This window comes from Danio rerio, chromosome 5 (assembly GCF_049306965.1).
Source record: "Danio rerio strain Tuebingen ecotype United States chromosome 5, GRCz12tu, whole genome shotgun sequence".
Lineage (NCBI taxonomy): Eukaryota > Metazoa > Chordata > Actinopteri > Cypriniformes > Danionidae > Danio > Danio rerio.
This window is the reverse complement of record NC_133180.1, coordinates 72,087,215-72,102,504: the sequence shown is the minus strand read 5'-3', so window position 1 is coordinate 72,102,504 and position 15,290 is coordinate 72,087,215. Positions and strand designations below refer to the sequence as shown.

General features: G+C 31.4%; 1 protein-coding gene across 2 annotated transcripts in view; it reads right to left on the bottom strand.

Moving 5' to 3' along the window:
* Positions 1-15,290, bottom strand: part of gldc (glycine dehydrogenase (decarboxylating)) — a 32,442-nt gene that overhangs the window by 12,733 nt on the left and 4,419 nt on the right. For both annotated transcript variants that reach the window (NM_199554.1, XM_073949809.1), the window contains 14 exon segments: positions 673-748; positions 3,654-3,796; positions 4,745-4,786; positions 5,756-5,840; positions 6,205-6,302; positions 6,405-6,485; positions 7,861-8,000; positions 8,081-8,186; positions 8,265-8,361; positions 9,974-10,170; positions 10,689-10,836; positions 12,324-12,401; positions 12,544-12,708; positions 14,668-14,803. In NM_199554.1, coding sequence (NP_955848.1) covers positions 673-748; positions 3,654-3,796; positions 4,745-4,786; positions 5,756-5,840; positions 6,205-6,302; positions 6,405-6,485; positions 7,861-8,000; positions 8,081-8,186; positions 8,265-8,361; positions 9,974-10,170; positions 10,689-10,836; positions 12,324-12,401; positions 12,544-12,708; positions 14,668-14,803 — 1,592 coding nt within the window.

The window sequence follows — 15,290 nt, the reverse complement described above, 5'->3', positions numbered from 1 at the left end:
TGTTACACCTAAAAGAATGCTGTTTTAATTGACAGATTGAATGAAGCTTATCTAGTTTGATGTAACAAGTTATAGTATTTGGCTTAAAATTAGGCTATATATATATATATATATATATATATATATATATATATATATATATATATATATATATATATATATATATATATATATATATATATATATATATATATATATATATATATATATATATATATATATAGTCCCCATTAAACAAAATAACATTATAATTGTATATATTTTTATGTAAAATTTAAAAAGTTAATTCAATTAAGTCCAGCAAACTTTTTTTTGTTGCTTATTTAAAATAAGCTGAAACGACTCAATTCTTGAGATTGTTTTGGGGACTACTTAATAGTTTTATGTTCAATCCACTTAAATTTGTCCAAACAATTAATTAAACTTAACCGATTTGTGTTGAGACAACATGAATTAATTGTATGGAAGCCAGCAATTTTTACAGTGCGTTATATGCGCTATTTTTTTTTTTTTTTAACGCAGGCCATTTGAAGAACGTTATCACAGTTCTGTTTAATCATTTCTCATAAGATTAGGGAAAGTCACAAAAGGTCAACTTAATCCTTCAATGTCAAATGTGTTTTTTCTTTAAGGTCAAACGTGAAGTAATTGCTGCTTCAGGATCATACTCACAGTTCTATGAGACTCTCCTCTGGAGTTCAGATAGGCTTTGATCGCAGCCAGGCCTGCATATTCCCCCTGCGCACCACTAAACATAAACGAAAAAAAAATTCTAATGAAAATCAATAACATCATGTATATGTAACCGCTGTGCCTCAGAGTTCAAAGATTGCTCCAGGAAACTCTTGCGCAACAGTACAGTATGCTAATGATCAGTTATTGTGTCAACCAAGCAGAATGCAGAGCTGCGAACACACCTCCAAAACTGTTTATCAGCACAAGAAACCTGAATGAAACGGGCTACAAGAGCTGTTTGTGGCTCTTGTTTGCACAAGTATGTTTGTTTTAACTCTATTTTAAAACACTATTTTGTTTCTGCCATTGTTTACTGCATTAAAAAAAAGATCTACACTTAAGGACTGAAAACGCATGATAAAGCGATACAATTTTTGTACAAAATCATAGACTATATATGCAAATAATAAATAGTATTCATTTTAAATAAATTAGAAACTGCACTGAAAAAAAAAAGTTTGCATGGTTCATTCCTCTGTGGTGACCCCTAATAAAAAAAAAAAGCTGAAGGAAAATTGATGAATTTGAATAAAGTAACATTCAAATAATCCCACACTTTTGGCCATACAGCTAAGCGTAATGGGTAAAGTTCTTACAAGTGCGTTTGTTTATTTTATTTTTTTGGTGTTTTTCCACTGCGTTTCACAAAAGATCTACACTACAAGACAGAAAACATTATGAAGCAATAAAAGCTACATGATTTTTGTACAAAACTGTAGACTATATACACAAAAATGTATTAAAACACAAAATATATATGGTATTTATTATAAATAACTTGCATTGAGAAAAACAAACAAACAAAGTTTACATAAGTACATTTGTTTTAACTCTATTTTAAGGGTGCACTTACATTATGCTATCCGAACCATCCCCAGGCACATTTCCCGGTTCGTTTGACAAGCGTGAATGCTCTAAATCGGGCTCAGGTGTGGTTTAGTTGGCCGGCCCTGGCCCAGTTGGAAGAGGTGTGCCAGAGCAAGGTTTGGTTGAGTTTTGGAACTTGTAGCATGAGTGCAAAGCGCACCCGAGTGTGAAACTGAGGATGTGATGTCACATTTAGGGGATTGTTTCATATGGATTTATTAATCATTCTTAATGAACACGAACTGTCAAAGTTTATTAAAGATGCAAACACCTCGCTGCAGGTCAGCTACACCTTCAGCAAACCTCTTAACACCTGCAGCACAAGGACTTTATGATTGCTTATGAGCGTCAAAAGTTGTGGATCTGTTCTGCAAAATATTTGACTGCATGTCATTGCATGTTAAATGACTTAAAGCCATACAAAACTATATAAATAAAGCAATGTTCACTGTGCTGAGCGAGAGTGTTCTCTTCCTATTAAACTGAACAGTCGCATCAATGATGCAAGCGTGCTCCGGCTCGGAATGCAAAATGCAAGCTGTTGCTTTAGCATGTTTCAAGACAACTGTACCTAGTGCGAGTACGCCCTAAAAACAAAACGCCTTTTGCCGTTTAACACTGCGTTTTAAAAAAATATCTACACTACAGGACTGAAAACACATGATAAAGCCTCAAAATTGTAGACCATAAAAGTAAAAATTTTATAAAACACAAATTATAAAACAGTGATAAGTGAACTTCTAAAATGAATTAAGAAAAAAAAAAGTTCAGCTGTGGCAACCCCTGATAATTAAAAGGAATTAGCCAAAGGAAAATGAATAAATCTAAATAAAACAACATTAAAATAATCCCACACTTTTGGCATACAGTTAAGCATAATGGATAACTGGTTTGTTTTTAATTGGGTATATTCGCAATAAAAACATATGAGGCATTAAAATAAATAAATAAAGTCTTTTTGCAGTCTCAATTTCTCTGAACTTGAGTGTGCATCACAAAAACTGTTGACTCCCATAGCCTTGTGAGCAGTGGAATTCAGGATTCCTGAGTTCAAATCTCAGCTTGTTTACCCCCCCCCCCCTCCCCCACCTCATACCCTTAACTTTAATTCCTAAATACAGTCATATCAAAACAAGAAGACAAAAAGCAACTAAAAAAATAAATAAACCAGATTCGGTATAACATATCTATGACAGGCTTGACGAATCGGAGAAGGATACATAATGACCTAGAAGAGCCAATCAGGGAGTGCAGCCACACCCTTAAATAGTCTGTGTTTTGGTTGCTCTACACCAGGGGTGCTCAATCCTGTTCCTGGAGATCTGCCTTCCTGTACAGTTTAGCTCCTACCCTGATCAAACCCACCTGAACCAATTAATTAGGACCTGAAATCCACTTGATAATTACAGACAGGTGTGTTTGATAAGGGTTGCAACTGAAATCTTCAGGAAGGTAGATCCCCAGGAACAGGATTGGCCACCCCTGCTCTACACTGTTTGTCCCAATCGCCATCTGTGTTGTCAACGCTGGAGATTTATCCTGGTATTTCTGCAGAACTACAACTTTTTGCAACCAAAAACTTCTGTAACAGCTGACAATAATCCAGACAGACACAGCTCGTTTTCACTTATTACAAGAACTATATATATATATATATATATATATACACACTTCACTTTCTCACTCACTTTGCTTAGTCTGTATCCAGTAGTATCACAAAAGGATTTTCCTTGTTTTGTTTCCCATGCCTTGTTTTCCACATCCTAGCCCTGTTAATTGATTTTTGCAGTTAGCAGTCTGTGCTGATCTTTTCAGCTGATACTGTTTGCTCCTGTTTGACCGTTGCCTGCCTGACCATTCTCTGTTTAAATAGAGATGCTGCATTTAAATCCCCACTTCATAGTCAGGAACCAATGTTACAGTTTAGGAATATTTTGAGGGTTAAAACTCTAGAGGTTTGTAATTGTCGGGTGTAAAAACCTTATCAACAGTTGAGTGTTTTAAAATGAAAACACACAAGCATAACCGGAGTCATGTGCTGGGACACTTGCCTGTTGGGCTGAAAGGAGATTTTATCGTATCCCGTAATCTCACAAAGGTCCTTCTCCAGCTGTCTGAAGAGCAGCTGATAACCTTCAGCCTGATCCAGCGGCACAAACGGGTGGATGTTTGCAAACTCTCTCCAGGTGATTGGCTGTTGAATAAAGGTTACATTGAAACGCCGAGGCAATGCACTATTTACACCTGGTATTAAATAGATAGTTCACCCAAAGACTTTCTCCTTGTGTTGAACAGAAAAAGATAATTTGAAGAATGTTGTAAAACTGTAACCATTGACTACTATAGTAGGAAATACAAATACTATACTAAGTCAGTGGTTACAGGTCTCCAATATTCTCCACAATATTTTCTTTTGTGTACAACTAAAGATAAATAAAGAAAACTAACTTTCCTATATTTTCCTTTACCTCATCCATCCATCTATCCAATTTAAGGATAATTATGGTTTATTATTATTACTTTGTTCTTAAAGATTTGTTTGTATTTGTTATAACCCATTTGCTATTATTGTTTATGATTTGCTTTTGGTTTAACATGCAATTTTGTTGATGCATATTAGTCAGAGGGTTACGGTTTTAAATATAATAAATAGATAAATAAATAAAATAAGTCACAACACATCAATTTTACCAATCTATAAGCAAATAAAACATTTAGGGACAAACATGAATAAAAATATATACAACATAATAAGATAAATAACATTATAAATAAATAAAACAGATATTAGGCCGTACAGCAAAACAGAAAAAAAATATAAATACAAATATGCAAAGTATATGCAGCAGTAAAATATGCAGCAGTAAAAACATATGATTTGCTTTTGTAGTACATTTGGACTATAACCTATGGCACATTCTTTGTAAAACTTGCCTCAGATTATATCTCTGAAAGCACGTTGTACATTCATCCTGATAACTTTAAATAAATATGTCCAAAAAATTGTTTGGAATATGTCAAGGGAGAGTAAATGATGACAGAATTTTCGTTTTAGGTTTCATACTTCCATCCCTTTAATACCAGCTATAAACAGGGTCAGAGATGGAGTTTGGATACAGATGTAAAAATAATCCAGACTCACCATGAGCTCTGAGGAACTGTTCAGCTTCATTGTGCACGAGCCCTGGATTCAATAGTACAGGTTTACAGTCAGGTTTTCATGCAAAAATAATAATAATAATTTGAAGTGATAAAAAGTAGAATTATTTTTAATAAAAAAATAAATAAAACAAAAGTACAAAAAAAAAAAAAAAAATTATATATATATATATATATATATATATATATATATATATATATATATATATATATATATATATATATATATATACATACATACATATTTAAATTAAAGTAAAAACAATAATTCTAAGTGATAAAAATAAATATATAAAATAACAACAACAACCTTACACAGCAAAAAATCATTCAAAGTGATAAAAAAATAAATAATTTACACAGCAAAAAAATAAATTTAAAGTGATAAAATAAATAAATAAAATAATAATAATAATAATAATAATAATTTGCACAGCACAAAAAATTATTCAAAGTGATAAAAAATAAACAACAATATAATAATTATAATTTACACAGCACAAAAATCATTAAAACTAAAAATAATTTACACAGCAAAAAATAATTAAGTAATAAAGAAATTAATAATAATAATATACACAGAAAAAACAAAAAACATTAAGTGATAAAATTTTTTTATAATGATACTACTACTACTACTACTACTACTACTAATAATAATAATAATAAAAAATTACACAATTTAATTAAATTAAAATTAAATTTTAAATCTATTTTTATTTTATTTAAATGAAACTATTTAAATTTATTTAAAAAAAATCATTTGTTGATGAAAAAACAAAATAAAACAATAACAACAATAATAATAAATTACACAGTGTAAAATTCTATCGGTGATAAAAAAAACTACTAGAAAAATTAAAAATTAATTATTCGAAGTGACAGAAAATTGTAATAAAAAAAATACACAGTAAAAAAAAAAAAAAAAAACAACAACAACAATTGAATAAAAAAATAAATCTAACAAAAAAAATCTAAAACACATTAAACCTACCAGTGGAATCATACTGTGTACAAGAGAAATGTCCTTATTCTCCAGGCGCTTCATGTATCGTACAATGTTGGTCTCTGAGTGATAACTGAAAATGAAAATTATTTCAATCATTATTCATGTACATTTATAGCTTTTCTGATTTTTTCAGAGGTTTGATAGACAATTGAGCGATAGTTCACCTCAAAATGAAGTTGACTTAACATTTACTCTCCTTCAAGTGTTTTTATGAGTCACAAAAGAAGATATTTTGAAGAATGTTCACAGTAGGAAAAAATACTATGGATATGTTTCAGAATACCATGGAAATACTATTTTCCAACAGCCTTCAAAATAGACTAACGAAAAAACAGCTTTTAAACAAGGGAAGGAGTAAACGGAGACAGAATAGTAATTTTTGGGTGAACTATTCCTCTAAACACAACAGCTGTCACAGACACTGGCAAACCGACCTGTTAAACACTGCATGGGTGAGAAACTTGCTGGTTCTCTTGAAAGGGCTTGCCAACAGTCCTTTTGTTCGCTCACTCATTTTCTCAGCAATAAGTTCCTGGCAGAAAAGATGATATCTTACAGGGGTAGGTATTTTTACATAGGGGCAAGTGGATTTTTGGCCTCATATAAAATGATCCTGAGGCTTGCGGAAACTTACAGCCGACGATTCACAACCGAAGATCCAAAGCAGATCGTCTAAATCTCTCTCAGTGACAGTTTCATCCAGAGACACCCCGAGCTGAAAGCACATCAGTAACAGCTGAATACATTACACAAAGCATGCAAGCAAACTAATACTCAATCACAAATGGAAGCAAATAAGCAGAAGACAAATAACATTATTTAATAATAAATAGATCAAACTAAATTATAGCAAAATATTAAAAGACAATAAATAAAATATTTTCAAAAACAACTTCAGAAAACAAATATATAGACAAAATTATATATAATAATTTAATATATTATTATATTTTTTCTATATAAAGACAAAATTAAGAAAAACAAACAAATAAACGAATAACAACAATGATTTAACACAAATACATCTAAATACATTTAAAAATAACTAAAATCTATAATAAATAAGATAAAATAAACAAACAAAAACAAACAAACCAATCAAAAATGGAAACAAATAAACAAGACAAATAACAAAATAAAAATAAATAGACAGAACTAAATTAATAGCAAAATAATAACACAAAATTTTCAAAAACAAATAAAAACAACACATATATAAATAAGAAAATTGTTAGACAAAATAAGAAAACAACAAATAAATGAATCAATAAATTAAAGCATAATATATATATATATATATATTAAATAAAAGTTAAGATATAAAATAAACAAAAAACAACCATAGAATTAAAAATGGAAGCAAATAAACAGAAGATAATAAAAAAATAAACAAAAATAAATAAATAAAGATTAGACAATTTTAATAGCAAAATAACACAGAACAAATACACAAAATTTTCAAAAACAAATGAAAAAACTTCAGAAAACAAATATATAGGGAAAAAAATGACAAGACAAGACTAAGACAAACAAAACTAAAATGTTTTAAACAAATTAAAAGATATAAAATAAACAAGCAAGCAATCAAAAATGGAAGCAAATAAACAGAATAAAGACAAATTACAAAATCAAAAGAAAATAGATAACTAAATTAATAGCAAAACAATAACAAAATAAATATATATTTTTTACTTATATATTTATTTTCTGAAGTTGTTTTAATTAGTTTTTGAAAAATACTAAGAAAAATAAATAATAATGAACACACAAAAATCTAAATACATTAAATACATACAAAATAATATAAATTAATAAATAAAATATAAGTTAAAGTCACAAAATAAACATAAATAAACAAGATAATTATATAAAAATAATTTTTATTAAAAAAAATGAAAACCAAATATATACCCAAACGGAAAAAGTAAACATAAATGAAACTAAACAAATAAATAAATAAATAAATAAATAAATAAATAAACACAAAAAAAAAACAAAAAAAAACACAAAACGAAAAAAAAACAGCCTGCATAAGATGTATGCATAGTGTTTATATCAACATTATAGGGCTCATACAGTAAATTCCTCACCAGCCCATCACTGTACACCCGTAGGTTGATCTCCCGCTGCGTGGCTTTCTCCAAAATGTCTTTTCCAGCAACACCACAGTTGATCTTGAGTGTGTCAAAGAAGTTCTCATGCTGCAGCTTGTGCCCAGCTCTTTTCAGCCCTATTACAACCACAACAATCAAATCAGAATCACCACAATTCTCTCTAAACACGAGCATAAACAGGAGTTCTCCATCTTGCCTTCAGCGAGAATCAGTGTTGCATTGTGGGTTCTCTCTGCGATGTGCCTCAGTCCTTGCGAACCATGATAGAGTGCGTACATGGCAGCCATGTTGGCAAGAAGAGCCTGAGATTCAACACATTGCAGTTGCGTTCAGCCTTGGTAAGTTCAGTGTTTGTTGTATCAGGTGTGTTTCTGCTGTACCTGAGCTGTGCAGATGTTGCTGGTGGCTTTGTCTCTGCGGATGTGCTGCTCTCGGGTCTGAAGAGCCAGACGATACACCTCTTTGCCAGCTGCGTCTCTTTAACGGGACACATTTGACCATTCAGAACAACACACTAGATTGGTTTTCAAGCAGAGTTGCAAATTTAATTAATGTGCAAAATGTAAATATTATTTAAAACAAAACAAAAGTTTTTAAACTGTGCATTCAAGAGTATAAAATTAATGTGTAAAGTGAATAAATAAATAAATATTGAACAAATAAATCTTGAATAAACAAATACTGAATAAATATATATTGAAAATGTAAATATTATCTAAAACAAAAAAAGGAGGTTTTCAAACTGTGTGTTCAAGAGTGTAAAAGTAATATGTGTAAAGTGCTTTGAGTGTCTAGAAAAGTGCTATATAAATGTAAGGAATTATACTTAACTTAAATAATAAAGTAAATAAATTTAGCAGTTCTGTATATATATATAGAATAAATAAATATTGAATAAATATGGAAAAGATAAATAAATATTGAATAAATAAATAAATATTAAACAAATTAATAAATACATATTGAACACATACTTACTGAATAAATAAATATTGAATAAATAAATATGGAATAAACTAATAAATAAATATTGAACAATTAAATAAATAAACATTGAAAAAACAAATATTGAATAAACAAATACTAAATAAATAAATCTTAAACAGATGAATACCTGAATAAACAAATACTGAATAAATAAATACTGAACAAATAAATCTTGATAAAACAAATACTGAATGAATATATTAATAAATAAATCTTGAATAAATAAATTTATAAATAAATATTTAAAATATTTATAAACAAACATTTTGAATACATATTAAATTAAATAAACACTGAATAAATAATACATAAAAATAAAATACTAAATATTAAATAGATATAAATTCCAAGATTAATGCCCGAAGTTTATTAAATAATGAATTAATACCCTTTACAATATATTAATATACGGTATGAAATATGGTAACATTTATTAATGTTACTTTACTTTTTTATACAGATTAAGTTTGTTAAATAAAAGAACTTTATTTTTTATTAAATAATAAAGCTAAAATGCAGAGTTTGATTTAAATTGGAATTAAATAGTTGATTTCTATTGTCTATGCATTGAGTAACTAAATTACTATTCAGATGTAGTAATTAGAAAAGTAATTTAAAATAATTGATGCAACTAAAATCGGCAATTAATTATTATCAACTTATTCAACACTACTTGTAGGTAACTACAAAGTCATTTTAGGGATGGACTTTCTGTCATGTGTCTGCACAACACCATAAGAGATTCTGGTTAGTCTAGTTAACCACATCATCTGTTGATGATCTTCAAAAATAAATAAATAAAATAAATCACATGACTTTTCTGATACACAACAAGAAATATATTCAGTAAATGTGTTTATCATGCTGAACCATATCACCACTGCCACTGGCTTGCTTGGTTTGGATCTTGTGAAGCTGCGCACCGATCAGCCGTAAAAACTAAACCACACTCAACCGAACTTCAACTATGAAATCTGGACTGACACAGTTTCAATTTACTACAACTTCTATGTTCAGCTGCTTTGACAAAATCTACATTGTAAAAGCGCTATAGAAATAAAGACGAATTGAATTGAATGTGATATCCTAAACTAAACCTCACCTGGTCACTCCGACCATCCTCCCTGGCATCATGCGGACCAGATTTTCTTTGACCGCAAAGAAGGCAGCGTGAGGACCTCCATAGCAGAGAGGAACACCGAAGCGCTGAGAGCTGCCCAGGGCGATGTCCACTCCAAACTCAGCCGGAGGACGCAACACACAGAGCGCCAGCAAGTCTGTGGCACAGCAGGCCAGAGCCTTTAGAGAAGAGGAAAAATAAATAAAGATTAAATAATGAACTTTAAAATAACTTGATAGAATGTTCAGGTTTTTGTGCTAGAAATGTATTTAAATCTAGCACATATTTAATTAAATGATACCTAAATTTTATATTTAAACAACAATTTATCAAACTTGTGCAACATTGTGTTTGCATGGTGCAAAAGACATAAAAGTTAACATGAAAAATAAATAATCAAACGTGTACAGATAAAAATGTTGCCTCACATAGGTTAAGACTACATAAATATGTTATCATATACAAAACTATATACAAACAAATCAATCATCATATTCGGTTAGTTTCCAGAAACTGTATATATTGCATTCCTAAATGTAAATAGATTAGCTGGGGAAGTATTGTGATTACTATCACGTAGTTTGTTTGAACCTATTCATTCACCTGTATAGTTGAATATGTCACCTGTCTTGCCTTAAATGCACAAAACAGATGTGAAAATTGGGGTTATTGTTAATTATAAATGTGAGATACATACACCACCCTTGTGAGCGCGGTCGACGAGTGCCGTGAAATCCTCCACCCGGCCCTCGGTGTCTGGATACTGGAAGAGCACACCGCTCACATCCTTTCCACTGAAGTCCATCTCATGTGGAAGCTTGAGGACCGTCTGCACACCGATATAACTGAAGGACACCACACATTCAGTCAGTTTAGATGAGCAGAGAGATAGAGAAAGAGAAATTTAGACAGATAAAAAAGACTGAGGGCTATATAGAAACAGATTCAGCCAGACATGGGATAAACAGACAGACAGAAAAACAGACAAAAAGAAGGATGGATAGAAAATCAGACAGACAGAAAAGCGGACAAAGAGAGACAAGACAAAGAACAGACAGATAGAAACAGACAAAACTGAAATATAGACAGACAGAAAAGCAGACAGATAGAAAGAAATAGAAAGGCACAGACAAAAACAGACAAAACTGAGATAGACAGACAGACAGATAGAAAAAAATAGAAAGGCACAGACAAAAACAGACAGGTAGAAACAGACAAAACTGAGATAGACAGACAGACAGACACAAAATTTTGATTATTAAAAGTACAGTTCATTCTGATTTATTATTTTTATTGTTATAAATGAATATTGAATATGATATATTGAATAACAATGTGATATATTTAATAATAATTTGATATATTGAATAATATGATATATTATTTATATTTTTATTAAATTATTACATATGTTTTTTACTACTACTACTGTTTACTGTGTTTTTTTAATTATATATGCATGTTTTTTTTTATGTAAACTTTATAACGGCTTTGGCAATACATTTGTAACATTTGTCATGCCAATAAAGCAACTATTGAATTGAATAGATAGAAACAGACAGATAAAAGACAGACAGTGACAGACAAACAAATATAAATATAGACAGAAAAACAGACGGATTTATAGAGAGAAAGATATATATATATATATATATATATATATATATATATATATATATATATATATATATATATATATATATATAGAGAGAGAGAGAGAGAGAGAGAGAGAGAGAGAGAGAGAGAGAGAGAGACAGATAAAGATAAATAAGAGACAGACAGACGAAAAAACAGACAAAAAGAACAACAGACAGATAGAAACAGATAGACGCATAGAAAAACAGATTTATTACAAACAGATAGATCGAAACAGACAAAACAGACAGATAGATAAACAGACAGAGAAAGACAGACAGATAAAAAACAGATAGATATAACATACAGATAGATAGAAACAGACGGATAGATAGACAAACAGACAGACAGATATAAAGATAGATTGAAAAGCAGGTAGATAGAGACGTATAGAAAAACAGACAGATTGAGAGACATAGAAAAAGACAGAACAGGCAGAAAAAACAAGGAAAGACAGACAGAAAAAGAGAGAGATATAGAAACAAACAGACAGACAGACTGAAAACAGACAGACGAACAGACAGAAAGAAACAGAAAGATAGAAACTAACAGAAAAAACAGAGATAGATAGATAGATAGATAGATAGATAGATAGATAGATAGATAGATAGATAGATAGATAGATGGATGGAAAGCCAAACTATTCTAGGAATAGAGATAAAGAGAAAGATAGAGAGAGACTGCATCATTTCCGTACTTGGCTCTAGTTTGCACAACTGCAATCGTTTGAGGATGGCAGCGTGGGTCGATGTAGAACATTCTTCTTTTGTTTTGCCTTTAAAAAGGAACAGACAAGTGTCAATTATCCCTCCTAGCCTCGAGGAGGGAACATCCTGAACACTGAAGACCTGGATGGGCTGGTTCAGGTGTTGGCTAACAGAATAAACACAAAGCAATATAAATGTTCCTGCAGTAACCTGTTGCAGAGCTGCATGGCCTCTGCAGCGGCGGTTCCTTCATCTAGTAACGACGCATTGGCCACTGCCATCCCTGTGATGTCACACACCATGGTCTGATAGTTGAGTAAGCTCTCCAGGCGGCCCTGGGACACCTCGGGCTGGTACGGTGTGTATTGGGTCACCCTGTAGAGAACACAAATACTCGCTGAAGCACTAATTTAAGACATTAAGCCATGCTACTCCTATATGTAATAATAAAAATAATAATAATAAAAATTAAATGCAATTCTGGCGACACAGTGGCTCAGTGGTTAGCACTGTCGCCTCACAGCAAGAAGGTCACTGGTTTTGGTCAGTTGGCATTTCTGTGTGGCTTTTGCATGTTCTCCCTGCGTTGGCGTGGATTTCTTCCGGTATTTTGCGAGACACTAGTATTGAGTTTAAAGGGACAGTTCACACAAAAATAATACATTTACTCACTATTTATCTCTGAGTTTCTTTATTCTGTTAAACACAAATGAAGATATTTTTAAGAATGTTGAAATCATGTAACCACCGACTTCCATAGTAGGAAAAACAACTTATTAAAAATTATGGTATTAAGTACCCCCAAATTAATATGTCGGGGGGAAATTTTAAATAAAATTAATAAACAGGAAAAAATCAAGACACAAACCAAAATTTTACAATTTAACTTAACTATTGACTTCCATAATACTTGTTTACCTACTATGGAAGTCAATGGTTACAGGTTTTCAACAGAACAACAAAAATCTCAAACAGGTTTGCAACAAGTAAAAGATAAGTAAATGAGGTAAAATAAATTTCGTTTTTGGGTGAACTATCCCTTTAAAAAGTGCAACTTAAAGGCTTAACTAGTTAATTTAATTAGGGATGGCAAGTTAAGTTAATAAGGGAATTATTGGGTAACAGTGGTTTGATATGTAGTAGAGCTGCACTATCTTGGTAAAATTTGACACTGATTTTTTTTTCCCTGTGATCTAAATACAATTTCACGAGATTACTTAAATAACTCTTTGGAAAGTCATTACTTTAGATTGATTTGTTTGATTTTGTATGGGAGTAAAATTTAATAATATATTTTATGTACTTTATTTATGACTGTAGTTTGTTTATTATATGTATATCATTAACACAATGGTGCAAAAGTTAAAGTGAACAGAAGTGAGTCTTACAGTATTCAGGTACAGAAATTAAATAATCAAATGTAAAATACCACAGTGGCGGAGCAATGGGGTAGCATGTTCGCCTCACAGCAAGAAGGTCGCTGGTTCAAGCCTAAACACAATGGTGCTGGGTCAGTTAGCGTTTCTGTGTGGAGTTTGCATGTTCTCCCCGTGTTTGCGTGGGTTTCCTCCGGGTGCTCCGGTTTCCCCCACAAGTTCAAAAACATGCGGTACAGGTGAATTGGGTAGGCTAAATTGTCCGTAGTGTATGTGTGTGAATGGGTGTGCATGTTTCTCAGTGATGGGTTGCAGCTGGAAGGGCATCAGCTGTGTAAAACATATGCTGGATAAGTTGGCGGTTCATTCTGCTGTGGTGACCTCAGAATAATAAAGGGACTAAGTTGAAAAGAAAATGAATGAAGAATGAAAATACCATTGTATAGTTTTTAGTTATATAAATTATTAAATGAAATGCGTCTTTATGATCTCTTAAAATGCTTACATAGACCGTAAAAGCCTGTAATGGTTCAATTCTGTAGTGTCTCCACAAATCTCGAATGTTTAGTCCTGTGGATTCTGGTCAACTGTAAAGCCAATTTAACATTGCATAACTTGCGATGTGACTATTGCGGACGCACACATTGTGATAGATGCTCAAACGATATGATGCGCAGCCCTTATATGTAGCCAAAATATTTATTAAAAATAAAATAAAAAAGCTGATTTTATAACAGCCAACGCAATAAGGAAATAAGACTTTCTTCATAAGGAAAAAAATGATATAAAAATTTCCTTGCTCCGCTAAACAGCACTCAGGAAATATTTTAAAAAGAATAAAAATTACAACAGAGGGCTAATCATTTGACCAACTTTAGCCCAATAAAATTACCCTTTTTATTTTTTTTTATTTTGCTCTATTAGAAGGTGAAACACTTCAGCAAAAAGTCACACATACCATCCTGAATTCTCAAGCAGGTTTCTTTGTATGACTGGTGGGACAGAGCAGTTATAATAGCCCATTCCGATGTAGGACCTCCACATCTTGTTCTTTGACGCAATCTTTTGAAGCGAATCAAGGATTTCATTTTCACCTGCAGTGATTAAACGCAGAGATAAGAACCGTAAAAACACAATCAACATGTAAAACACTCTAGATTAAGGATAAATGTGCTCCGCTACATAAAGGTTTTGCTTTTGGTTTGGTTTGATGGGATAGCAAACAAATGATTTGACATCGTCAGACACATTTTCCAATACTCATGATTTCAGGCTAACAGAAAACAATGGTTTTAAAGAGATAGTTCACCCAAACACGGACATTCTGCCATTATTTTCTCACCCTTCTCTTGTTCAAAACCTATTTGAGTTTCTTCCTTCTGTTAAACACAAGTGAAGATATTTTGAAGAACGCTGGTTGCTAAGACCCATTGACTTTTATAGTATTTTTGTTTCCTACTACTAAAGTCAATGGGTTCAAGCAACCAGCATTCTTCAAAATATCTTCTATTGTGATCTAAAACCACTTAAATGTGTGTAAACGTCATTTTTGGGTGAACTACCCCTTTAAGAGTTTATACA